The sequence below is a fragment of the Liolophura sinensis genome, chromosome 10 (assembly GCF_032854445.1).
Source record: "Liolophura sinensis isolate JHLJ2023 chromosome 10, CUHK_Ljap_v2, whole genome shotgun sequence".
Taxonomy (NCBI): Eukaryota; Metazoa; Mollusca; class Polyplacophora; order Chitonida; family Chitonidae; genus Liolophura; species Liolophura sinensis.
The window spans coordinates 23,356,754-23,384,069 of NC_088304.1; the positions used below are offsets into that span (position 1 = coordinate 23,356,754).

At 42.0% G+C, this 27,316-nt stretch overlaps 2 protein-coding genes across 2 annotated transcripts in view; both read right to left on the minus strand.

The window, feature by feature from the left end:
* Nucleotides 1-8,037: 8,037 nt before the first annotated feature.
* On the minus strand, nucleotides 8,038-12,209 carry LOC135477001 (uncharacterized). The gene is made up of 5 exons (XM_064757148.1): nucleotides 12,132-12,209; nucleotides 11,499-11,609; nucleotides 10,515-10,614; nucleotides 8,983-9,106; nucleotides 8,038-8,446 (listed from the first exon to the last, which is right to left on the minus strand). The coding sequence occupies exons 1-5, from the start codon at nucleotides 12,207-12,209 to the stop codon at nucleotides 8,038-8,040; spliced, it is 822 nt and encodes a 273-aa protein (XP_064613218.1).
* Nucleotides 12,210-18,121: 5,912 nt separating this feature from the next.
* LOC135477002 (DNA excision repair protein ERCC-6-like) overlaps nucleotides 18,122-27,316 on the minus strand; it is a 123,698-nt gene continuing 114,503 nt past the window's right edge. The window contains exons 16-20 of the mRNA XM_064757150.1: nucleotides 25,598-25,745; nucleotides 23,612-23,742; nucleotides 20,784-22,671; nucleotides 19,306-19,450; nucleotides 18,122-18,948 (exon numbers count right to left, since the gene is read on the minus strand). Of these exons, the coding sequence (XP_064613220.1) occupies nucleotides 18,825-18,948; nucleotides 19,306-19,450; nucleotides 20,784-22,671; nucleotides 23,612-23,742; nucleotides 25,598-25,745 (2,436 nt within the window). The 3' untranslated portion in view covers nucleotides 18,122-18,824. The remainder of the gene's footprint in view (nucleotides 18,949-19,305; nucleotides 19,451-20,783; nucleotides 22,672-23,611; nucleotides 23,743-25,597; nucleotides 25,746-27,316) is intronic.

Sequence of the window (27,316 nt, forward strand, 5' to 3'; positions counted from 1 at the left end):
GTGTGTTAAAAGAATGGGAGAATACCGTAGCTTAACATTTAGCTGCTATTTGTTCAAGTAGTCTCCACGCACTGTAGTCACCGTACCGTAACTACACCTTATTACACCCATCACTTTTGTCTGATGTGTGATAAAGTCGCTAATGTACAGAGATAATATAGAAGATGATTTGCCTTAGACTGTACAGTGGGAAGGTCTGCCAGCTACCTGCGGATGGTCGTGGGTTTCACCGGGCTCTGCCTGGTTACCTCTCACCATAATGCTGGTCGCCGTCGTGTAAGTGAAATATTCTTGAGTATGGCGTAAAAACCAATCTGATAAATAAATAAATAGACTATACATCATGGGCACCTACAAATACAAATCTGGTTAGGTCGGAACCTGTTCCCACGCACCTTGACATAGTCAACGGCTCTTTGGCTTCGCTGCAGTTACAAGTTAGTCATATTGTTTCACCGGTTACGTGTGGCCATGTGCAAGCTCTCACGCTGTCGTCGCTGTTCTGGTTTTAGTCTCTATGCTCTGCGTCTAAAATTATATTGTATTCCTGCATAAATCTGGATTTTCATAGAGTCGTAAGCATCACGAGGCAGATATTTTCAGTCACATGCTCTTGAATTCGATACTGTGTGATTATGTTCACCTCAAGTCTGTAGTGCATACTTTATTAAGACGGATACTCTGAATGGACATGGAGGCACTTTCGCTCTACTACTTCATTGGTCGAAACCTGTTACATGCATGCATTTGAAATGTACTTGAATTACTCATCAGGGATGCAGGAGTCAACCCTGTTGAGAAGGTGGGATGAACTCAGGCGTAGCCTGGATGGCTTGCACGAAGCTCTCTTAAGTAGACATTACTACATGAAAGTGTACCATGGCAATCAGCAGCGTAGTCATTACATATCATGGGGCCGGTTTCTTGAAGCGCACTTAGTTAACTACCATGACAGCCTACGTTGTAGAAATATAAAGTGCACTTAGGTAAGGGCTACAAAACACTAAGTACGCTTCATGAAACTGGTTCATGACAGTTACGTGCTTGTGACTTAAGGAGGGCTTCGGGCAAGTGGAGCCCGGCCCGTCTTCCACAAAGAAATTGCAAGCTAATTGGATTTTTGTAATTACCCTGTATCTGTGATATTATGGCTGTATGATTCCTAATTCTGGTTATTTATTTATAATGAATGGATCACGGCAAAGCCAAGTTCCCAGAACTTGAATTGTAGTGCTCCATTTTAACGTTTTGCTCTCAACGGAAACGGGCCTCCGTGGCCGAGGTGGTTAGCCTGCCAGCGCGACAGCTCTTTGGATGTTCATTGACAGTCGACGTCGCTAAGCAGTTGTGTCACCTGACATGTCAATAAATGTCATCTTCACATTCCAAGCCTTGTTAACGTGGGATATTTCTCGGCGGAACTTAATTTTTATACCTGTATCCACACTGGTGTATACGATTCTATATGATTTCCTCTGTAGTCCGGATGAGAATACATTATGGCGTGTATGAAAAGAACTGTTTCTGGGTGGTAATATGCAAATTTATTAATCCGTCCTATATATTAACCAGTCTGTATAATAGCATTAGAGTGTTGTGAAAGGAAAGATGTCAATGTTTGGATGACACGGCCACCATTGGTGTGTAATTATGGATGGTGGAATTTTATGAAATAAATATTGCTCGTGTTTAGAAGCTGGAAGGAATTGTTTTTCTTTCCTGTATATTTGATTAGACCATGCACTGCTGAGTTACATGTCGTTCTGTTGTGGCACAAAACCATTTTGAATGTATACCTTTCCCTTGTCAATAGTTTTTGTTGAAAAGGACGAAGTATTTGCTGATAGACTTCAAACTGAAAATGCAAGAAGCCCCAAAAACTATTTTGCCATTAAGGTTGTGGTTAATATTTGTCCTGCTTATATTTAAGATATGAACAAAACCCCACAAGTATGATTTGTATACCAAGAGCCCCGAGTTAGTTCAATTCTACGTTTGATTGAAATTGTCACTCAAAATAAGGCGTTTGGTTGCCATTGGCAATGGGAATGACTTGTCAGGGTTTTTAAATTTCTTTCCAAACAGTGTAACTGGTCGAACGAATTAAATCTCTACTTATAGGTAACGTTCTGTTGCTAATGTCCAACGGAATGTTTGCGTTCCTTAACTTGTCCAATAAGCAAGACATCATCTCTTTGTCATCTGCCTGTCGGCTGCCTGAACGTGTCCCCGATCAGTCGAACCAAAGTCCTTCAACAAGAATGTGGCCAGACCATGGCGCCGATGTGCTGGATTAACGTATTGGGCCGATAGCTCTGTAATGGTACTGGGCGCAGTACCTGACCACTGTCCCTTAATTGTTCGTCCAAGAGACAGTTGCTGAAGTACTGGATCATATGATGAAGTTCCGGCTTTTGGAGGGGTTTGTCGTGTGATGCCTGTTGGTTGTGAGCGTTTCTGTATGTTCAGGATGGAGTCTTCCCAGCCTGAGTCCCCCTGGGACTCTCTAGAATCGAGAACAAAGGATTTCATAAACACACAAGCAGACTTGAATCGAAGTTTTCGTTCACAATATACCTTTACGGATTGGCTAGTAGCTGCTCGCAATTCGTGAGTGCATCATGCCGATGGTACGGCCATATGGGCATTTCCTTATCTCAGTGAAGTCAGATATATGGGGTCAGCTCCCTTTTTATACCGACTTCACGCTAACATATCGCTGAGTACGGCGTCAAACACCAATTAATGAAATAAATAAATAAATAAATAATCTCGATGTAGAGACAAAATGGCTGAGAAATCACTCCAAAAATAGTCTGTTTATTGCAACAGAAAATCTATGGTCTGAGTGATGCTAGAATGAATTATTTGATGATAACATAACACCGCGTCATATTCAATATAATATATAGTTATATTATTGTAACGTTGGATTAATAGAATGTGTATGTTATATTCCGCACAAAAACGACTTCAAGCTGAACATTTAAAGAGCTACTTCAGTGTGAAGACCTGTATGTCTAAAAAGCAGGGAAAATGATAAGGGTCGAGATAATCTTAATTGCTTTCAAAAATTATAAAAAAATTGAATTGTATGAAAACGCTGTTGTTAGTTTCGAAGGATTATACAGAAACAAAAGTTTTCTGTCGTTTCCAGTTTACTTGGTATGACGTAAGGACTTCACATCGTACTTTCAAATGCGCATGACGTCATTCCAGCATAAATGCCTTGACGTTTCATCTTCCCGATTCATCGTCACATAAGGAATATTAGCACGTCACATCAGGAAAATTTTACGGAAACTGCTGAAGATTTTGTTTCTGAGGACTCTTCACTAATTGGGGTTTAATAGTGTGATTCATCGTAATAAATTTGAACCGTGCTGTGTTCCTTACGGTGTCCCTCATATAACTTTAAAGTAGCACTTTAATGAAATTAGGGGCGACAAAACACAATTAATATTGCTTTTGGAGGCAAACGTTGTCCAGTAGGCCTATTTTTGTGTCGCAAAGAGGGACTATTGACAACACAACTCAATGTATTAACTGCGCGATGGACTATTATACCATTACGCTATATTTACAATGTATGTAAACTGTGTGTTGACTTCAACGTTTATAGGACCGGCCCGGATAGCACAGTTGTTAGAGCGTCCGCTTCGGGACCGGTAGATCCAGGATCAATCCTTGATCGAGTCACACCTAAGACTTTAAAAGAGGAAGTTGTAACTTCCTCGCTTGGCGTTCAGCATGAAGGAGATAGTGCAACGACTGGTTGACCCGTATCAGTATAATGGCTCGGGCGGGGCGGCTTGCTTGCCTTCGGTAAGTCGTCTCAGTGAGGCAGCACTAAATAAAAGAGCGGTGGAAATCCGTCCTGCAACAAGGAGGCACATTACACGTACATGCACCCTAATGATTCCTTCGTCGTCATATGACTGAAAAATTGTTGAGAACGACGTTAAACCCCAAGCACTCACTCACTCACCCAAACTTTTATACGACGGCGGCCAGCATTATGGTGACAGGAAATCAGACAGAGCCCGAGGGGAAACCCATGACCATCCGCAAATTGTTGGTAGATTTATCACGTAGGCCTACGGCCGAAGAGGAGCCAACATGGGCTGGATCATTACGCCGAGCTGGCACGCTAATTATCTCGGCCCCGGTTACACTAAATGGTCCCACAGTAACTGCCAGCCCTCAATATCGAACAACCGCTTTGTCAGTTCACGTTAATATCTGGTATATACCAGTTAAACAACACAGCCATGTAAAGATTTTCATTACGTGCAAAAATAGAAAGTTATTAAAGCTGAAGTGTTGAGACAGATGACGGCGTGATATATTTAAAGTTTTTTTCTTGATTTTCTTGCAAAATGATTGATGTTGTTCGATCCTTTGTAAGACAAAGCGCTACATTTTTCCGCTCTGATAAGTAAAATCTCTTGAGCATTGTGTTAAACACTATCAAATCCCCGACTAGTCCAAAATATTCTGGCGGTAGCTTTCCGCAGATGTAGGCCTAGTGGGAAGCCTATATCTGCCATATATAACCAATCAGACTCGACTTCATTTCTTATATCTAATGTCCAGATCCAAATGACTTGTGTATGACTGAGCTATATCTGTGATTTCGCACTACAGACACGTATTTTTTTTCTTGCAACAAAACAGAACAAAAAAGTAAATCGTGTCTGACAGTGAGCAACATGACAACGGCATGATTTGTAAATCAAAGCTGCAAGACACGAAAGGCTATGGCGAACATACAAAGATGAATTGAAAAGAAATGTAAGAAATAATCGAATTAAAATGGGTTAGCTAGCAGATATCAGTCAAAAATGAAACGGCACCACGAGTAGGCTGTTAATGTTTACAGTTTGCCGAAACGTTCGAAAAGTGTGAAGACGACTTACCTTTTTCAAACCTGGCTAGACGCACGTGTGCTACCGAAGATAGTGTACCGATCTACTACAGTTATTTATTCATTTGACTGGTGTTTTACGCCGTACTGAAGAATATTTCACTTAGGCCTATACAACGGCGACCAGCATTATGGTGGGAGGAAACGGTCAGAACCCGGTGGAAACCCACGACCATCCTCAGGTTGTTGACAGATGCATGGGATTCTCGAATTCTCGAGACACTGGTCACGACAGAACTGCGGAATACGATGCACAATGCGTTGTGGTTGTTGACAAAGAAGACTGGAGCAAAGGAGTTTGCGATAAGAAACAACTATGCGAAGATTGGGAAACAACTATGAAGGACATGTCGTTAACTTATCTTTTTAGACAGTGTTTTATGTATATATCATGTCTCTGAGGGTTATTTATTTACCTCATTGGTGTTTTATGCCGTACTCAAGAATATTTCACTCATACAACGGCTGCCAGCATTATGGTGGGAGGAAACAGGGCAGAGTCCGGAAGAAACCCACGACCATCCGCAGGTTGATGACAGACCCAAGTCTCTTAGAAGTACAAAAAGAACGCAACTCGAATCTTCAAAAACGACGGACGTGAACAACGGTAAGTTACCGCACAGCAAATGACTTCAGGCTCGACTGCCTCTTTGCACAATGTGCAAGATTACGAAAATTAATGTGTTCAATTCCACGTAATGTTATAAGTGGTGCTAAAATTGACCATGTTACTGGAACATAATATCAAATGCAATATTCCGTTACGCCAACAAAAGTATTCAGTTTGGAGCCAGAAGCAGGACTGGTATGTATGCATGTATGTATGTATGCTTGAATTTTAACGTGGTGCTTAACACTTTGACGAGGAGGAGCCATTAGGTGTGTGTAGATATACACTTGTCTTCTTGTGGCAGGGCGAGTCCATGGCGTCGAAGTGCTGCCGCCAATGAAGTATCATGTGCCGAGGACATCACACCCCACCCGCTCACATTATACTGACACCAGGCCATCCAATCCTGTGTCCTTGTTCACAAGCTTCAAGGGTGGATATGCTGGACGTCAATATTTTTGCACAGAAAATGAAGTTAGAACATATTTCTAATTCATAATGTTAGACTGCATAAGCTCGGTTTCGACGGAAAGATCTCATTGCCTCAGATGATGTCCTATGTATTCAAAAACCAGTGGCATGCTGGATATTGGGCGACACCAGTTACCTAAATTGCTATCGGCTTAAATCTAAGCCCTGTTTCTGACACTGCCACATTTTACATTGTTCGCACTTTTTAGTATATTACAATCGTCATAAAATGAATTCATCAATTGCACAGAAACTGTGGACGACAAAGCCACAAAAGAGCTAAGAAGGTACATAAAGTATAAATATTAGGACGGAATTATGCTAAGACAAACAGTCAACAGTCATCAAAATACGTATCTTAGCTGAGTTTGATCGCAACTTTTCATGTACCCAACGATCTTTTCCAGAGTGACATTCAGTTCAGTTGATGTCTACTTTTAGCAACATGGTGTTTGCTGATCAATAAACACGTTCAACACGTTCATATGTAACTGAAGAAATTCGGCCCTTTTTAAATTTACCTCTGTCAGTTAGATATTTTCTTCATGTAAATGCTCAGAGAGTAGCACTTTGTATGTTCTCTGCCACTATGGCTTGGTCCAGGAGAATTAGGTAAACAAAACGCAATGTTGTTAATAGCATTTCATTTGATGTCAATGCTCAAATGCATTTCTCAACTGCTGTGTAGTCATGAAATTTAATGACCAATAACATAAAAACAAAGAAACAGGACCTGGTATCTGTGATGCTCGAAGAATCCCGATTTAGGCAGGCATAAAATATAAAAGACAACAACCTAAAAAATAAAACGAGGCAGCGAGGAGAAGATGATAGTCAAGTTTTTCACCCAGGAAAAACTATGTCAAGGCGTTTTATACTGAAGGATGCGAACCATACTGTCAGTGCTGTAAATTTATGGATGGTTAAGTTCTATGGAATAAATAGTACATGTAGTGAATTATTTGTGTTATCTGTATATTTCATGAGACAGTGATCAACTCCGTTTTGAGTTAATTGATCAGTTGGTCGAAACAGACATTCATATATCAGCCGTCAATATATGTCAATAGTCGCAAGGTCAATTCCCCAAAACGACGTTTAACACAAACCACCAAAGAACTAAGAAAGTATATACAGTGAGAAATTAGGATGGAATCATGCAAAGAGAAACCGTGAAAGGTTTGCATTGATGTTGAAAAGGCACGAGGTATGTTCGAGGGGAATGGATGAAATCAGTAACCAAATCGTGTACCAGTCTAGTATATGAGTTGTCGATAATAAAATACGTACCTCAGTCACACCTAAGATCCTAAAAGAGGAAGTTGTAACTTCCTCGCCTGGCGTTAACCATGAAGGGATAGTGCAACGACTGGTTGATCCGTATCAGTATAATGATATAACAAAAGGCCTGCGTGCAAGGCGACACGAAATCATGTTCGGGGATATTGCAGCCATGGCGAATCCCCGCTTGATAAGGATGTGTTGCATGAACGCTCAGATGAAAATGCAAACATTTCATAAAACGATAAGGTAATTAACTTTCCTGTGGATCCCGTCCGCTCTGCCCAGTTTCCTCTCACTATAAAACTGGTCGCCGTCGTATAAGTGAAATATTCTGAAGTACGGCGTAAAACACCAAAATAAATTTTCCGTTTATCGATGCTATCGCTAAGTATTTAGGATACTTGCAAATGTTAACGAACGTATAGTTTATGTACTAAAAACACCTAGTTAGTTGAAGTTTACGTTCAGTTGCTAATATCAATCTGACTAAAGCGCCTAGCTTCTTTACCTTGGTCTCGAGTAATGAAACAAAGTGGCTTGTCAAACCTTTGAAATCTCTGCTATAAGAGACCAGGTTACGTTCCCTTACCAATGTCTGTCTGAATGAAGCATCTGCTTTTTTTTTTCAACTTGCTCTCCAAACAGCAAAACAAAGTGGCTTTTCAAGCCTTTGAAATCTCTGCAATAAGAGACCAGGTTACGTTCCCTTACCAATGTCTGCCTGAATGAAGCATCTGCGTTTTTTTTAACTTGCTTTCCAAACAGCAAAACAAAGTGGCTTTTCAAACATTTGAAATCCAAGCTTGGATACTAGATCCATGGAGGCAGTATTGTACGATTCGACCAATAGATAAGGCTGTCTACCCGTGTCCGCGATCTGTCGGATCATGTCCTTCAACATGATTGTGGCCAGACCACGGCGCCGATATGCAGGCTCCACGTGGAGGAAGCCGATGGCTCCGTAGTGGTACTGGGCGCAGTATCCGACCATTGTTCCGTGTTCATCCAAAAGACAGCTGCTGTGGAAGTTCTGAATCAAACAGATGATGAAGTTTCGGGTTTTGGCGGGGTTGGTGGCGTGACGCCAGTTGGCTGTGACCGTCGCGGCATGTTCAGGGCGGAGCCTTCCCAGACGCAGTCCCTCTGGAAGCTCTCTGAAATCCAGGACAACGGATTTAAATAGCTTTAATCGACTAATTCCTGCGACCATCGCGTACCGGTACGACGACACTTATATGAATGGAGAGATCAAACCTCAGCCCCATTCGTCATATGATAAATATTGTTAAGTACGACGTAAATCCCCATACAAACATACAAACATAAGAATACGCATACAGTTTAATTTGTCCCTAATCGAGCTTGGGAGATGCCAGTAACTCTCTATTAATTGGAATGTTGTGATGAGTAACGTTTTTTCCTCCAGCACATTTTCGGATGTATAATGTACTACACAGCGATTACTCTGCTAGGGCTGGCTTCCTCTGCTGTCGTATTTGGGATAATCGGCCTTCAGCCTGCGGATGGTCATATGTTTCCCCCCGTGCTCTTCCCGGTTTCCTCCCATCATAATATGTCCGTTACTGTATAAGTGAAATATTTTTGAGTACGGGGTAAAACACAAGCCAAATAAATAAATAAATAAATACACTGTACATAACTGCATCCAAACTACCATTCTCTCACTCACACATTATCTGGTGGTTGTCGGCCGGCCGGCCACAAGAAGACGGTCTGATCATCCGCGCTGAAGGTTATCTTGTCAGGCTGAGGAACGCAGGATAACAGGGTTCGTTTGAACTTTAACTGTATTCCTGGGGGAAAAGCAGAGAAACTTGCATTAAAAACAGCACTGACATGTGTGTTTCATATACTTCACAAATAAATAAAAGTCGTCTCATGACTGCATTCCTGACAACGGTGTAGTGTGTTGTGGGGCTAGAGCAGAGAAATAAAATAATCTTTGTGTATAGTAAAGGACCTGTCGATTACAACTGAGAAGGCCAGATAAGGGTAAGATGGTAGTTTCTACCGTTTGGTTGGATCAAACTCCCACTTTCCGACTACTCTCCCGCATGGTAGACTTTTAAGTCACACCAGGCCACAGTCCGGTGACCTAATGTTTGGAGTGGTTCATTTCAGGAGACTTTTATGCTGACAGTCGTCATATTTCCTCGTTCAGGGTTCACAATAAATGGAATCTGGTGTTACTATACGGTGACTTGGTTCGACGTCATGTTTGGTGTCTTCGGCATGGAGTTGCAGTGAAGCAGCACTATACTAATGAATATGTCGGCATTTAAAACAGATAAGGTACAAGGAATAACGATGGAGAAATCATTGCAGTGGTAATAACGGTATAGCAGGACACGTTACACCCTGAATCAAATCATATATTGCAAATTAATACCTGACAAAGGCCCGTGGATTCACCATCATACCCTCTCCAAGTTGCCGTGTGCGTTGAGGTAAGTGATATTTCGATTTTTACATATTTTAGGGTTTAGTATAATAAAAGACTTAGAAGGTAAACAGGGACGACAGTGTAATAGCTGGCAAATGGTCACATGTAACCGGTAAAAATACGGCCTCTTGTCAATTTACCTCAGTTAAGGTTTTATTCTAACTGTTCATGTAAATGCTTAAATAGTAGAACATTACACACTCCCTAGCACCACACCGTATACAGACAAAATAATTATATTTATTTATATATTTATATATTTGATTTATTGTTTTACGTCGCGCTCAAGAATATTTCACTTAGACGACGCCGGCCAGCATTATGAACACACAACCATTCCCAGGTTGCTGACAGATGTTTCCACGTACGGCCGGAGAGAGAGCCAGCATGAGCGGGACTTGAACTCACAGCCACCGCATTGGTGCGAGGCTCCTGGGTTATTGTGCCGTGCTGACCTGCTAATCCCCTCTGCCACGGAGGCCCCCTAGCTGAAAGGTTGGGTAATATCCCACTTGAAAAATGGAAAAAGACTTCAGCACCAAAAGTAATATTTTATGACAATTGCATGTGTATTTGCTTCTAAAGAAGCACTCTTTTTGAGGACAAATTCTGTGCTAAAGCACTCGGCCACGGAGGCCCTCCTAATTATATGCTCTTCATCTGTACACTGTACAACCATCTTGCACACTAGCTCTGCACATTCCAATGAATGTAGCTTTCATATCTTGAATGTACTAGCTACATAAACGTAGCCATACCTATGACAAACACATCTTGTGTCCAGTCGATGACATGCTCGAGTAGCCATTTGAGGCAGTCGGAGTCTAGAGCCCAGACCTCCACCCGATTTCGAGCGAACTGAAACTGAACAATATCGTATCTTACACATGCGTGTGAACTGAAACTGTGCAAGACAGTACCTTTCACATGGGTGCACTGCGATGTTCGTGCGAACTAAAGCTACACAAAATCGTACGGTACAGATGAGCGCAATGCGATATGTGTTCAAACTAAAAACAGCGTGATTAACAGAATTCTACAGCTAGCCTGCTCTCTACGCTTTAAAGTGGTAATTTGTTGACATCCTTATGCCTTTACTCTAAGAAAACGTTGAATTCTATCCCTCTGGACAAATGTTTCAATTGTTTTATGTATTTATTTGATTGGTGTTTTATGCCGTACTCAAGAATATTTCACTTATACGACGGCGGCCAGCATTATGGTGGGAGGAAACCGGATAGAGCCCGGGGGAAACCCACGACCATACGCAGGTTGCTGGCAGATCTTCCCACGTACGAATGTTTCAATTGTACATCAACAACTTACCGTGGCGGGTCGCGACCAGGTGTATGACAATTCGGTTTTGAACAACAGCTAACATTTCGTGGGGAGGGATGGAATTCCACGATTTCCGGATGTAGATATAACGATGTCAAAACGAGGGTAAACATGTCAAAGTTCTGAGGTTTATCTTCGAGTGTCTTTCTCACGATATAGGCACGAGAAAACAATACACTATAAGAACAGATGTACACGGGCATTCAAAGCATAACTTTTTAACATACTGGCTTCACTGCTCAGGGTTTTCTCTGTATGTTGCACGTATAAAGGTGCAAGGGTATGGTGGTCTGTTCTATTTTATACACTGCAAACGATTTGACAAGAAAAGTCACATTGTGACAGGTAATATTCAGTGTAAAAGCGTTTCAATCCTCTACCCACATCGCATACAGACACATTACCTTTCCGGGTACGATAGTAACAAGGATGGCCCGAGGGTGCGGCCACTGATCCACCCAGAACTGCTGACTGTCACACCGGCCTTCTACCAGGTTCTGGGCAATGTTCAGCACCTACATTCAGAAACATGAACATCAAGATTAACTGACACAACAGAGTGGCTCAACACAATAATCAAGCAAACAGGTAAATAAATCCGTTACCTGGTATTCAAGCCATGCCTGTCATAGCATTATACCACATGCAGTGCGACAGGTAGAAACCAATATGTATGTATGTATACATGGAAGTTGTATAGCAGGGTTTATAACTGAATGCATTTAATAAGGAAATATCCCCAGGACAGAAGCTCAGAACTGTGAAGATTTCACTAAATTACCCTGCCATAACTCATAACGCTCAATACGAGACAGCGGCTTTCTCATTTCACGCTAAAATCCGGTTTCTGTCGGTTACAGATAATATTTTCATCATGGAGGTTATACGGAGGTTAAATCTGAGGTGGCGAGGTGTACATGATAGTTTGAGATATTAAAGTTTTTTCTCTCTCCTAATTATGAAACACATTTCCACAATCAAGAAAAGTAAAATAAGCATATGTGGTGAATATACACCGCATATTTTGTATGGCTCACCCTGATAGAACCTGGGAGATGTGTGGATAGGTACTCCAGCAGGGACACGAGCTCTTCCTGGCGGACCGGCCGGGCCATCTTGTCAGGTGAAACAAATTCAACCCAGTAACCTATATTTGAGGGGCTAGCATTGACATGAGTATAAATCTACCTGTGTAAGTGGTGAAAATACCCCGACAGGTAAAAATGTCGATCAGTTTGTTCTCAGGTAATCAATAGGTATCACAAATAGGTCTACACTCATGTGTTAAATCTAATCTGTTTAATTTCACATCATAATATGTATGATGCTAAAACAGTGAGTGAGTGAGTGAGTGAGTGATAGCTTGGGGTTTAACGTCGTACTTAACAATTTTTCAGTCATATGATGAGGAAGGAATCCTTAGAGTGCATGTAATGTGCCTCCTTATTGCAGGACGGATTTCCACCCCTCTTTAATCTAGTGCTGCTTCACTGAGACGACCTACCGAAGGCAAGTAAGCCCCGAGCCATTTACTCATACGGGTCAACCAGTTAAGTTGCACTATCCCCTTCATGCTGAACGCAAAGCAAGGAAGTTACAACTTTCTCTTTAAAAGCCTTAGGTGTGACTCGACTCAGGATTGACTCTGGATCTACCGCTCCTGGATGCTAAAACTGAGTATCGGTGTATTACTGAAAGATAGTATATACCACAATACAATACCCCTTTAGACCAAAGTGAAGCATTCTGTTGAAAAAAAGGAACAAGTATTTCAATACATAACATAGACTGTGTATAGCAATAACGTTATCTATAATATCATCATTCAAAAGTCACTCTGCCAAGTTTACATACTTTACTCTACATATAAATAATGATGTGATGCTTCTCTAATAAATGTATCTGAATGTAAATTTGCTGTTTAATTCTACACATATACACTTAATCAGAATTATGATAATATTTATGAATATATTAGAAATATAAATATGATCAAAATCCAGGTTTTGCGCAATTGTTAGCTGAAAAGTGCAAAAAAATTTATTATACGTGTTAGATCCTCCTTTATAACATTATCACACAAAGGCTTTATATACCAAAAAAGTGGTCTATTGTTTTGACTTTTTTATTTGATTGAGGTTTTACGCCGTGTCGATTGTGTTGAGGCAAACAAATCTTTCGTGTAGTAAATTCCTTCACGATTATATCTGAGCTGAAGTGAGAGAGGTACGTGTAAGTAAGAGGATGGTTGTTACTACAGCGATATCGCTGCCCTTCCTTCCCTCTCACATCCTGCAGCCCAACTATAATATCTCCGCTATATGTTGTTCAGGCGTGCTCTTGTAGAGGCCAGGCCACAATGCCGTGGCCGAGTGGTTAGAGCGACAGCCTCATAAGAGACAGATCCGGGTTTAATCCTAAGTGAGGTCGTGCATGTCGGGAGACTTTTTATGCTGGAAGTCTTTGTTATTTTCTTGTTTGGTGCTCGTCCCAATGGGAAAGATCAAGTACTGGTCTGTCCATTGTCAGTGTACACGTACTGTGATTAGATGCGTCGCATTCTTTGTTCTTTTTGGCATTACTGTAGTATTCTACTAATAGATATGTACGCATTTCAACGCCATATGATATGTGTGCGAAATGAAAACAACTGAACAAGGGCGCGCTTTGTACATGAGCGCAGTATGAAATGCAGGACAATTGAAAACGACTGAACTAGGGTGCGCTTTGCACAAGAGCGCAGTACGATATGCGTGCGAAATGATTTATTTATTTTATTTGATTGGTATTTTACGCCGTACTCAAGAATATTTCACTTATACGACGGCGGCCAGCATTATGGTGGGTGGAAGGTTGCTGACAGACCTTCCCACGTACGGCCGGAGAGGAAGCCAGCATGAGCTGGGCTTGAACTCACAGCGACCGCATTGGTGAGAGGCTCCTGGGTCATTATGCTGCCCTAGCGCGCTAACCAACTGAGCCACGGAGGCCCCTCATACGAAATGAAAATGAATGAACAAGGGTGCGCATTGTACATGAGCGCAGTATGATATGCGTGCCAAATGAAAACGGCTGAACAAGGGCACGCTTTGTACATGAGCGCATTATGATATGCGTTCGAAATGAAAACGGCTGAACAAGGGCGTGCTTTGCACATGAGCACAGTACGATATGCGTGCCAAATGAAAATGAATGAACAAAGGCACGCTTTGTACATGAGCGCATTATGATATACGTGCCAAATGAAAACGACTGAACAAGGGCACGCTTTGTACATGAGCGCATTATAATATGCGTGCGAAATGAGAACGGCTGAACAAGGGCGTGCTTTGCACATGAGTACAGTACGATATGCGTGCGAAATGAAAATGACTGAACAATGGTGCGCAATGTACATGAGCGCAGTATGACATGCATGCGAAATGAAAATGACTGACGACGGGTGCACATTGTACATGAGCGCAGTATGACATGTTGGACAATTGAAAACGACTGAACAAGGGCATACATGTACTTTATAAATGAGCGCACTGTGATTTGCTTGCGAAGTAAAACTACACAAAACGGGTCTTAACACGAGCAAAATGTGTTATGCGTGTGGATTTTGTCAGAACTAAGACTCTAAAGCAGACAATCTTTAAGCCCAAAGGCTTGCCTGGCCCGCAGAGAGGGTCAGGCGATGTAATTTATTTGATTTATTTATTGGATTGGTGTCTGTACGCCGTACTCAAGAATATTTCACTAGTACGGCGTACTAAGCATTATGGTGCTAGGAAACCCGGCAGAGCTCGGGGGAAACCCACGACCATCCGCAGAGGAAGCCAGCATGAGCTGAAACTGAACTCAATACGACCGCATTGGTGGGAGGCTCCTGGGTCAGGCGAAGTGATGGTCGGGTGATCTCGATGCAAGTTGGAACACCGAGGATTGATTTCATTCACTCGATTGATGCTTACTGGCGGACTCAAGAAGTTTTCGCTGAAATAAAGTATATCAGGTATATGGGGGAGGAAATACGGGGTGTTGGGGGGGGGGGGGGGGGTAAACCACCGCCTTTTGACGTGCACCTGACAAACATCTTTATTTCAAGCAATGAGCGCTGGATACAAAGAAGAAAACTCAACGATCAAGAGCCGGACAGAAGCAGGGAGCTAATGGCAAATAAAACACTAAAATGATTGTGAATGGCGAAATCTATCAGTCAATCTATACGAGCTGGCTTCCTTCCCGCCATTGCGTGAGAAGGTCTTGTCAGCAACCTGCGGATGGTTGTGGGTTTCCTCCCACCATAATGTTGGCCGCCATCGTATACCAATGAAATAAATAAATAAATCGTACGCTTGTAAACACAACATAAGTACTAATAATACATCTTGGATAGATAAGCACTTCATTTAATTCAATACTTCAATTTAGGGTATTAAAACCACTTGCATATAAATACAGCTATGGTAATCTTGCATATGCCGGCTGTTTAATTTTTTAGTGACGAAAATAACTTATCCTTGGCACATCCTTACATATAGCTTCGTTATCGCTCTTATCGACAACGCCATCGAATCGCACATCCACTTCGTCATTTCACGTCAAAGTCATATGATGGAGTGAAAAATTTAAAAAGTTGACTCTCTCAATGAAGCGTACGTAGATTAATTAATTAATTAATTTGATTTGCTGCCTTACACCGTGCTCAAGAATATTCACCTATTCGATGGCGGCCAGTATTGTGGTGGGAGGAAACCAGCATTACATACATGTAGATGAAAGATCTAACAGGCAACTGAAAAAGTAATATGCACGTATCGTACATACATCACATATAGGCCTGTTTTGTATTCGACTCACCCTAACTGAACCTGGAAGTGTAACCAATAGCCTACCTGAGCGTTTTACCGACAGTTAAAAATGTCGATATGTTTTATATAGTATAACACGCTGAATGAATGTAGCTCCTAACTTAGATCATAGGCCTACAATGTACATACAACGTTGAACACAACCTAGTATTTTTTTTTATTTACTTGATTTGTATAATAAATAAACGCATGATTGTCGTACTCAAGAATATTTCACTTATACCACGGCGGCCAGCATTATGGTGGGAGCAAACCGAGCAGAGCCCGGAAAACCCCACACCCATCCGCAGGTTAAAGGGCTGCGGCCACTGAAGTATCATACCGATGACTTCCGAGATGACACCCACCCAGTCATATTATATACGGACACCGGGCCAACCAGCAATGTTTGCTTGCTGTACTCTAGCAGTGCTGAGCCCCAAGCGCAGCAATAACGAGGACCATTTTTAATGTCTTTGGTAAGACACGAACTGGGTTTACTCCCAGGTTTCCCAATTTCGAAGCGGACGCTCTAACCACTAGGCCACTGGTTTCCAAAGGCACTTTTCCGCAGCAGTTTTATTCCGAGGGCCTTTGAATCTAAGCGTCGAAACCCAAATGAACATTTGGTATCAATGATGACAAGATCTGTACAAGGCGACTGGATTATAAAGTGTGGAATCCAGCTCCATTGATCTTCACTTCTAGACTTAACATTTCATTGGCTTATCACACTGTAGCCCTTTACTAAGCAGATGTTGCAAGTTGTTTATTAAATTATTGTCAATGTGAAATCGATTACATGTCTAATTAGATCGTTGTTACACACAAAAATGTGTCCGAGGCAGAAGTTATCCATAAAATTGTTCTTTTTTTGCATGCACTGGAAAATTCGTCAAACATAAGTTAAAAATGCTATACTGGGGATTTTTTGCCCCCCCAAAAATCCATATTCACTAATGAGTTCAGATTTTACCTGTTTACCAAGAATAGCTTAACTCATTACCTTTCAGTAAATACCAGAGTTGTGCTATTTATAATGTTGAAACTATTCTAAATTTTTCCCAGTTGTAATGTTAATTCATTTCCTTCAGTGTTAAACACCGTACTAAACAATTTTTTACACACGTATATTGGACGGAGGTTAGCCTTAAGGGTGGAAAAAACTGGAGTGCCGAAAGAAAACCACTGATTCTTGGCAGGTAACTGACGAACTTTATGTCTGTCGTATAGGTTGGATGCAGTTCAATCTCCAACGGACCTGCTGCGCTCATCCCTTTATATAATTGGTGTTTTTACCCTGTATTTTACTCATACGACGGCAGTGAGCAAAATAGGGGTGGACCGGGCAGGGCCCTGGGGAAACCCACGACCATCCACAGGTTGCTGGAAGACCTTTTCACCTGCGGCAGGAGAGGAAGCCAGCAGGAGCTGAAGTTGAACTCATAGCGAAATCATTGGCAACTGGCTCCTGGGTCATTGCGCCGCGCTGTCACGCTAACCTGACAACCCTCTTTGCAAAGGTTTCCAAACACATCGGGACATGACAATCTTATTCACCAAGGTTTCCAGGCACATCGGGACATGACAATCTTCTTGACCAAGATTTCCAGACACATCGTGACATGACAATCTTCTTGACAAAGTTTTCAGACTAGCCACAAGACCTCACAATCTTTTCGACAACGATTTTAACGTTAGCAAGCAGAGACTGGATTTAAACCAACAGCCCTTGACGGTAGCGTGTGGATTCATGTTGAAGACATCGACTTCGTCTGGTCTGAGTGTAGAGCCATTTTCTACCAGCAAACTGTTTAGTTTGCTACAAACATGACAAACGAAGAGAAAGAAAAGAAAAACAACAACAACAAAAACAAAGAGTACAAGGTGCGGTGCAGTTGTTGGGAGGTAAGTTTTGATTATATTTTGTAACGCTGACAACTTTTATATGTAAAAATATGGATACCAGATGTACTACCAACATGCTATTTTTAGAAAGTTTTCATGATGTTTTAAATTTAATAAAAAAATCTGATACATGATTTTTTTTCCAGAGATGCAAAACCTGTCCAAATGATAAAGTTCAACTTTATCTGGTTAAAATCAGATGTCATAATATATAACCAATACAAATGCAAATCATGGAACTAATTATATTCTTAGCATAAAATATTTAAATATTTGAAGTTCCTGATGTCCCACCTTGCAATGAGCAATATGTCATCTTTGACAAGAATGAGTATGAATATATTTTGGACCGCAACTGCAGAGCATTATTTCGCTTCAGAAGAGGCTGACAAGTTACACGAATCCAAAATCCTAACACTTTATAAACATGCCAGCAAAAGGAAGTCTAATGCATTATGGGAAGAAATTGAACACTTCACAGGAACATTTTACATTTTATAGCACTATTAGATGAAAAGCTTCGACAAATTAAATGATGTTTGCTATGAAAGCAGTGATGAACAGCTCGATGTCAGTTTTTGACATCTCCGTCTACAACTTCATCTCCTTGTGTATTTTCAGCGCTATGTTCTGGCTGTCAATCCCTGGCGTCTGTATCTACGACTTCACCTTCTTGTGTATTTTCAGCTCTATGTTCTGGCTGTCAGTCTCTGGCGTCTGTATCTACGACTTCACCTTCTTGTGTATTTTCAGCTCTATGTCCTGGCTGTCAATCCCTGGCGTCTGTATCTACGACTTCATCTTCTTGTGTATTTTCAGCTCTATATTCTGGCTGTCAATCTCTGGCGTCTGTATCTACGACTTCACCTTCGTGTACATTTTCATCCCCATGTTCTGGTTGTCTATCTCTGTTGTCTGTATCTACGACTTCACCTTCGTGTATATTTTCATCCCTATGTTCTGGTTGTCAATATCTGGCGTCTGTATCTACGACTTCACCTTCTTGTGTATTTTCAGCGCCATGGCCTGTAGTTCGGGGTCAGGGTATATCTGTATTGCCTTCAGGAGTGGCACCAAAGCCTCTTCATATTTACGGGACTTGTACAGCTTTCTGCAATAACAAAACATGCACGTAGCATAAAAATAGAATCTGATTCGATAATATCGTGGTAGAATGACTTAACAAACCAATGAAAGATTGGCTATTTCAATGTTAAATACAATAAATAGGTTAGATAAACTCTTAAGCTGTAAAACGTTAACTTCATTTAAAATCAATCGTTTTTAAAATTCTGTTGCCTAGAAAATATTAGTCACTGTCTTGACATAACCTACATATTCCATGCTTAATTCTCGTTTAACTCTAGTTTCGCGCCACTAAAAATCATCTCGAATTACACACAGTGTAACTAATATGCGACAGCACTTATTGTCACACTATATGCTCCCTAAATTACTCCTTATTTACCTAGCCTTAGTGTACAGTTTAAAAAACTCATCCCTCTTCTCCTCTGGTACAGGGTCCTCTTCTTCATCAAAATCATCGTCTTCACTGTCATAATCGTCTTCACTTCCAAACTCTTCACCTTCTGAAGACCCAGCCTCTGTAGAACCTAGGAACCCCCCAGAAATCAGACATGGTATCACTGACCACTTACGTCAAAACTATATGGCTCTGTTTCTTTAATACTTTAATTCAGACTTAACAGTGGCTTCATCAACCTTATTTATGACAATATACTGCAGAATATATATTTAATTTATATTTGCTATCATTTCCACTAAACATACGCCTGACATATATGCATTAATGCATAGACTCAAATTGATGTCATAATTTCACATTTACCAAAAGGACATCATCCTACCTTGCAAACAAAGCTTAAAAACTCTATGTAAAATGACTAGAACACTCCGTATCACGCAAAATCAGGTCAAAGTTTTAGGTCAGATTATTTATTAATTGGATTTATTTGATTTTCAAGAACTTAAAATACAAAATACAAATTCAAGTGCCTCAAACGACAATCACAATCTCCGCTTTTCGCGTACAAACGACAACAGGTGCAGCTTGAATACTTTTTTAGGTCATTTCGTAAGCGTTGTACAGCCATGCCGTGGCATTCGACCGGTACGCAGCCTTGTGTGGGTGCCATAACCTTCACTCGGTGCAGACATCACTGATAATCAGACAACCCATCATTGATTCTTATAAATATTCCACTGTCCGTCAGAATAAAAAGCGCACAACACAAGTGTGTGTTAACAGCGCCACTGTCAGACACGAGTAGTCCAGGGCGGACTTGCTCATACTGGAGACATCGACACTTTGGAGACACAATCGGCAGTATGCCCGATGGGCACTGCTGGCGTCGCGCACATGCCAGTCCTTGAAATCTGGGAACTGCAGCCATTCATCGTTAAAACGACAGTTGCCTGGCATCTCTAATGCGTTTTTTTTTCACGCACCATATCACTCTCAATGACTACAGCGTAAGTTCTTACCGCCAACCCCAAAAATGGCGATCTTAGCGCCCTCTGTTGGAGAAAAGGAAGTCTGTAGTGGCGCAAAACTATAACCGCATACATACCACTGGCGGCCGCTTTAGGTGCAAGCACGTTGCCAGATGATTCACAGATTGCCACTGCATACCACTTTCTCCACGTGACACAAACAAAGTCAAGTACCTTCAACGGCCTCCACATAAAAAATGGTCAAATTCAAACATTTTCCAATCCTTGAATTAAGAAAATAAAATTCAAGTCATTTGAAGGTTTTCAAGGACCCGTGCAAGCCCTGTAAAACATGTCACTTACACGCTAGTGGCTTGCACTATGGTGGGAGGAAACCGTGCAGGCCCCGCGGAAAACTCACGACCGTCCACAGGATAGGTCACGTACATGAACAGTATGTATACATGTGGTTATGTCAACATTTCAGCTTACCTTCTGATGAGGAGGACTCGCTGACTTCATCCTCATCATCAATAAAAGAGTCCTCATCTGTTTTTATATCCTCTCCTTCCTCATCCTCAGTGCCCTCTGCATCCTCACTGTCCCCGACAAATTCTGAGGAACTCTCCACCCTCTGAGCACCTTTGCTCTTTTTCGTCTTCTCAGTGGAATTCTTTTTCGTCATCATTTCGTCAGCCTCCTCTTCATCCTCTGAAGATGTCACAACCCTTCGCCGTCCCCTAGAGGCCTTCTTCTGCATGACTGGACCATCACTGTCCTCTTCGCTCTGCTCTATGGAGTCACTGCCTTCTGCCATGTCATCACTTTCCATTGCATCTTTCTTACTCTTCTTTCCTGGTAAGGATTTCCTACCAGACTGCCTTTGCTTGTCTACAGGCTCTCTGGCTTTAGTTTCTGTAGATCTTCTGTTTCCTGCTCCTGAAGATTGTCTTTTTCCACCTCCAAGAGACTGTCTTTTCCCAGCTCCTGAAGATTGTCTTTTTCCACCTCCAAGAGACTGTCTGTTTCCAGTTCCTAAAGACTGTCTTCTTCCAGGTCCTAGAGACTGTCTTTTTCCAGGTCCTAGAGACTGTCTTTTTCCAGCTCCAACAGATCTTTCATTTCCAGATTCTGTAGATTTCCTAGCTCCACCTGTTAGGGAGTTTCTCTTTGTATTTTCTGTTGTTTTTTTGCTGCTATTTTCTCCTGACTTTCTGCCCTGTCCTTTCGTGGCTGCAGGTAAACTCGTCCTCTTGGGCCTGGTTTTGGAGGAAGGGTCTGGACTGCTAGAGCTATGTTGGGGACCATGTTCTACCTCATCTTCCTCCTCATTCGACGTATCACCGATCACATCTGTAGCCATTGTGGCAGAAACACTCAAACTGCTCTCTTCCACTTCCTCAGAACCAGAATCCCCGATCACCTCCTCGTCACTTTCTGTCACCATGGTAACCACATTTGGGGATTCTTGGCCAGACTCTCCATCAATGGCGGGCGAGTTTTCCACCGAGTCCAAAACGGTTGTGAAGGCTCTCGGGTGACCGACAGAGAGACGAGACTGTCTCCTCCCGTTACTTCGCCTACGAATCTGCAGATCGCTGGTGTCGGGTGAGTCCTCCACGATTGTTGTGTACAAGGCTGGGTTCCTGAGTGGAGAGTCGTTGACCTCAGGCAGCTCATCTGGCTGAAGGTCAAGAACACAGGTTATTGGGTCAGAGCTGTTGTGACGGAATCGCCGCGGGGGGCATGGCGGCTGTCTTTCCTCTGGTGAAGATGGCTCAATCTTGATGATTGGACGTGAGGCGTCAGGAGAAATAATGATCTCTTCTTTGATGAGCCTCTGGAAGTTGGGTGTTCGATTTGCAGACCTGGGTGTCTGTCCTACTGTTCCTGGAGTTTGATTTACAGACCTAGGCGTTTGTCCATGTGTTCGAGGTGTACACTTTGGTGTAGCACTCACAGACACTGGAGTCCGGTGCAGAGCCCTCGGTGACCTCTTGTCTTGCTGTGGCATGTTGCTTGGTGAAGCCATCAACATGTTTGTGGTATCACTCAGAACATTCATACCAGGCGTACGACTCTCCTGTCTTGGTGATGTCCCACAGTTAACTGCTGGCAGGGGTTTCTGCTCACTCTCAAGAGCATTCATTCCGAATTCTGAGCTCAACAAATCGGGGATTATCCGAACATTCTCCTTGTTATCGAACTCTTCGTCTGCCATGTCTGCATCTCTGTAGTAACCATGGCTACCAGCAGATCCCATGTATTCGTCATGCTCCTCAGTCTCTTCTTTGATTGGCTCCTGTTTGATTAGGACTTGCTGGTTGATGCCAGATTCACCACTGTGAAGGGATCCAACACTTGATGAGCTCACGTTCACCTGGAAACATCAATGCGCCATACTTGTTACCATTTTTTAGTTATTTACTTATTTCACTGGTGATTACGCTGTACTCATGAATATTTCCTTTATATGACGGCAGCCAGAGTTATGGTGGGATGAAACTGGGCAGTGCTAGGGGGAAGACCATGACCATCCCACAACCACACATGATCTGATCTTTGTAGCCAGCATACAAGTAATGGTAACATGAACAAAACAGTTACCTCTTTTACCTCATGGTTAGTCCATCTAATAAACAACGTATACATACGTCTTTACTTTTCTGACAAAAAAAAAGATAAAAAAAAACAGAGAGCAACGTAATTTTTTTGCTTTCAGCACTACAAATGATTGTCCTAAAATAACGTTTACTTCCCAAAGTGTTACAGGTTAGTATGCCATTTTGGTGAACAACACTCCTCAAACTGCCGTGCAAATGCTGTACACCACACATTGTACACCAAGGCTGAGGAAAACTGCAACAGCTGAGGAATGTGTAAATTACCTTTTCTAAGCCTGGAGCCTAGTCGCACACCTTCCTCACTGAACTACAACCATTTCTTTAATCAAATCAGATTAATGACTGAATCTGAGTGTTCTGACTGTGAGGCAAACCCTCTAACATCCAAAACACCACAGCATAGAGAGTAAAACCAGGGCAGAGAGGACACTAGTGTGATAGTTAGCAAATTTTCACATGTAACTGGTGAAATATGACCTCTTGTCAATTTACCTCAGATAGGGTTTAATTCTAACTGTTCAATGTACATGTCTAAATAGTACCAAACTACATGCCTCCTAGCACAATATTTTTTAAGCAGAATTAGGTACAAAAGAAAAAAATATGCCGTGATGTTAATTGCAATATATTACACCTCATTTCGAGTCTAGAATTACTCGAAATGCTGCATTGTCATCTCATCTAAAAACGCATCACCTGTTCATCATCAGACAGGTTCTGGTACATTGCAGACTGATGGTCTGCGGCTGGCTTAGGTGATCTGCTGCGTCTTTTGCCCTCTTTAGAGGGACTGTCCAGTATAATCACCTCTCCAAACGGCGTCATTTCTGCAACATATGGACTTACAATGTATGGACGTCTTTCAATAGGGGTTTAACACTGATCTCAATTATACCTCATTTGTTTATTTATTTATTTATTTGCATTGTGTTTTATGCAATACTCAAGAACACTTCACTTTTATGAGGGAGAGCTATCATTATGATGGGAGGAAACCAGGCAGAACCCTGGGTTGCCGGGAGACCTTCCCTGGTATGGCCAGAGAGGAAGCCAGCATGAGCTGGACATGAACTCACAACGACTACATTTGGTGAGAGGCTCCTGGGTCACTGCGCCACTCTGACGTGCTAACCACCTCGGCCACCATACACCTCATTTATATGACTGTGGTCAGGTTTTTGTGCCAAGGAAACATAAACAGAGTCCAATGAAATAACTGTCTTTATCCAGGCACCTGCTAACTTGATCACAGAAAACCTAACTGAGCAACACTGATCAAGGGCCACTCTGCTGAAGAACATTGATCAAGGCCCACTCTGCTGAAGAACACTGATCAAGGGCTACTCTGCTGAAGAACACTGATCAAGGGCTACTCTGCTGAAGAACACTGAGCAAGGGCCTCTCTGCTGAAGAACACTGATCAAGGGCCACTCTGCTGAAGAACATTGATCAAGGGCCACTCTGCTGAAGAACACTGATCAAGGGCCACCCTGCTGAAGAACACTGATCAAGGGCTACTCTGCTGAAGAACACTGATCAAGGGCCACCCTGCTGAAGAACACTGATCAAGGGCCACTCTGCTGAAGAACACTGATCAAGGGCCACCCTGCTGAAGAACACTGATCAAGGGCCACTCTGCTGAAGAACACTGATCAAGGGCCACCCTGCTGAAGAACATTGATCAAGGGCCACTCTGCTGAAAAACACTGATAAAGGGCCCCTCTGCTGAATAACTTGCTCATGGGCCACTCTGCTGAATAAATTGCTCAACGGCCCCTTGCTGAAGCAGGAGCAAAGAGTCAGCCAAATGCAGAAAGGCTTCAGTGGTCTGTGGCTACTTTCTTTTTACCAGTTGTTTTCCAAACTTAGTGATTCATTCAACACTAAGTTGCTTTACATTTCATGCACTTAAAGATAATGATAGCGAAATCAATTCAGCTGGGAAATCAATTAATAGGGCCCAGTTGTTTCAAAAGTGTATTCATAGTTAAGCCTGGTATTAACTTTAGTCTGGACTAGTACCATTAGTTTGGTTTTAGGACAAGATTAGTTTTAAGGTTTAAGCCTGGCTTAACTTTTAACACACTTTTGAACAACAAGCAATAAGGGGAAACTATTGCATTAAAGGCTGGAGCAATTGGTAATATAGAGAGGAAACCAGAAAATGCAAGGTGGAAAATGGGTAAATACAGAAGGAAAAATGGTAATATAGGGAGAAAACGTGGCACTGTAATTCTTCAATGCAGAAAAGTAATGGCGGAAGCAAACCAGGTACAGGTGAAGGGAAACATGGTAACAGAAGAGGGAAAACAGGTAACAGAGGAAGGAAACCAGATAACGGGGGAAGGAGACAAAGAAATGGGAAGGAAACCAGGTAACAGAGGAAGGAAACCAGGTAATAGAGGAAGGAAACCAGGTAATGGAGGAAATAAACCAAGTAATGGAGGACAGAAACCAAGTAATGGAAGATAGAAAAGAGGTAATGGAGGAAGGAAACAAGGTAACAGAAAGACAGAAAAAAGGTGATGGAGGAGGGAAACCAGTGAAAGGAGGAAGGAAAACAAGTAACGGGGGATGCAGAACAGGTAGAGAAAGAAGGAAACCAGACAATACTGGGAGAATACAAGCTACAAACAGAAATGCATAAAGACATAACTTATCATTAGCTTCATTCCTACTCACGTGGGGCTTTCGGGGGCCGGGGTCGTGGCGGCTGGTTGGTCTTGAGCGAGGGGTCCACATCCATAGCCCGTGGATTCTTCTCCATCTGTGCCCTGATATCACTACTCAGGTTAGATTCCATGTGTAACAACTGCTGAGCTTTCAGTACCTGTAACATTGTAAAAACTGCTGAGCTTTCTGTACCTGTAACATTGTAAGAACTGCTGAGCTTCCTGCACCTGTAACACTGTAACAACTGCTGAGCTTTCTGCACCTGTAACATTGAAACAATTGCTGAGCTTTCTGCGCCTGTAACATTGTAACAACTGCTGAGCTTTCTGTACCTGTAACATTGTAAGAACTGCTGAGCTTTCTGTACCTGTAACATTGTAAGAACTGCTGAGCTTCCTGCACCTGTAACATTGTTACAACTGCTGAGCTTCCTGCACCTGTAACATTGTAACAACTGCTGAGCTGTCTGCACCTGTAACATTGTAACAACTGCTGAGCTTCCTGGACCTGTAACATTGTAACAACTGCTGAGCTTTCTGTACCTGTAACATTGAAACAATTGCTGAGCTTTCTGCGCCTGTAACATTGTAACAACTGCTGAGCTTTCTGCACCTGTAACATTGAAACAATTGCTGAGCTTTCTGTACCTGTAACATTGTAACAACTGCTGAGCATTCTGCACCTGTAACATTGTAACAACTGCTGAGCTTTCTGCACCTGTAACATTGTAACATTGCCGAGCTTTCTGCACCTGTAACGGACAAATCACCTATCCTCATGCTCAATGAATTTATTTATTTATTTGATCGGTGTTTTACGCAGTACCCAAGAATATTTCACTTATACAACAGCGGCCAACATTATAGTGGGAGGAAACCGGGCAGAGCCCAAGGGAAACCCACGACCATCTGCAGGTTGCTGACCCACCTTGCCATGTACGGCCGCATGCTCAATGAAGAGTTCCAAGCTGGGTAGTTTATCTCATGGGTTCAGATTCTCTATGTAAACCCCGGTCAGAGCCCTGAGGTTAATGCTTCGTCCCAATGTAATCCAATTTCCAGCAGTGTTGTCTGAGTTACCACACACATACTGTAAATCTTCAACCTTTTCAACCTCTGGATCAGCTTTCTCAGTGGAATTTATGCTTACAATAGTATTATGAAAATGACACTAATATGATTTGCTTGCGTCACTAATGCTTCCTAAAACTGTGCAAGTTATCTGTGTAGAACCCATAGTTCTCTCAGAATGTTTCAAAGTTTCCGAGTAATTCCACTTAGTTAATTATTCAATGCATCACTAAAGACCATATAATAGCAGTCAGTTTCACAAGTTGAGGAAATCAAAATACCTGATAATTAAACCACCAAACTTTTCCAAAATACCAGACAATTAAACCACCAAACTTTTCCAAGTTACTGATCATACTGTTGAGAGGCAAATTAAGTTATCTCCACTAAACTTCATGTAAGATGACACGAGGGAGCTACCAAGGCCACGAGAACAAGGGAAGCAGGGTAATTACCGTAAATGACCTAAAACTTTGTGCATGATTTAGCTGCACATCTTTCCTGACTCTGAGAGGCCTTTATGGGAAGGTGTTTTGAAGTACATGTACTGTATTTCACCTAAAGTTTACCATTTTTTTTTTTCTTCGGGTGACACTTTTTGCTTCCTTCTGATTGATTCAATCACCTCATACAGCTAATTAAGAGGGGTTTTTTGGGA

What these genes read in the sequence shown, in the direction of transcription:
- LOC135477001 (XM_064757148.1), bottom strand. Translation starts at nt 12,209, where the DNA reads ATGGCCCGGCCGGTCCGCCAGGAAGAGCTCGTGTCCCTGCTGGAGTAC. An exon ending in TTACTATCGTACCCGGAAAG is followed by an intron (nt 10,615 to 11,498) that starts GTAATGTGTCTG and finishes GTTCAGTTTCAG; the next exon opens with TTCGCTCGAAATCGGGTGGA. An exon ending in ACAAGATGTGTTTGTCATAG is followed by an intron (nt 9,107 to 10,514) that starts GTATGGCTACGT and finishes CTTTTCCCCCAG; the next exon opens with GAATACAGTTAAAGTTCAAA.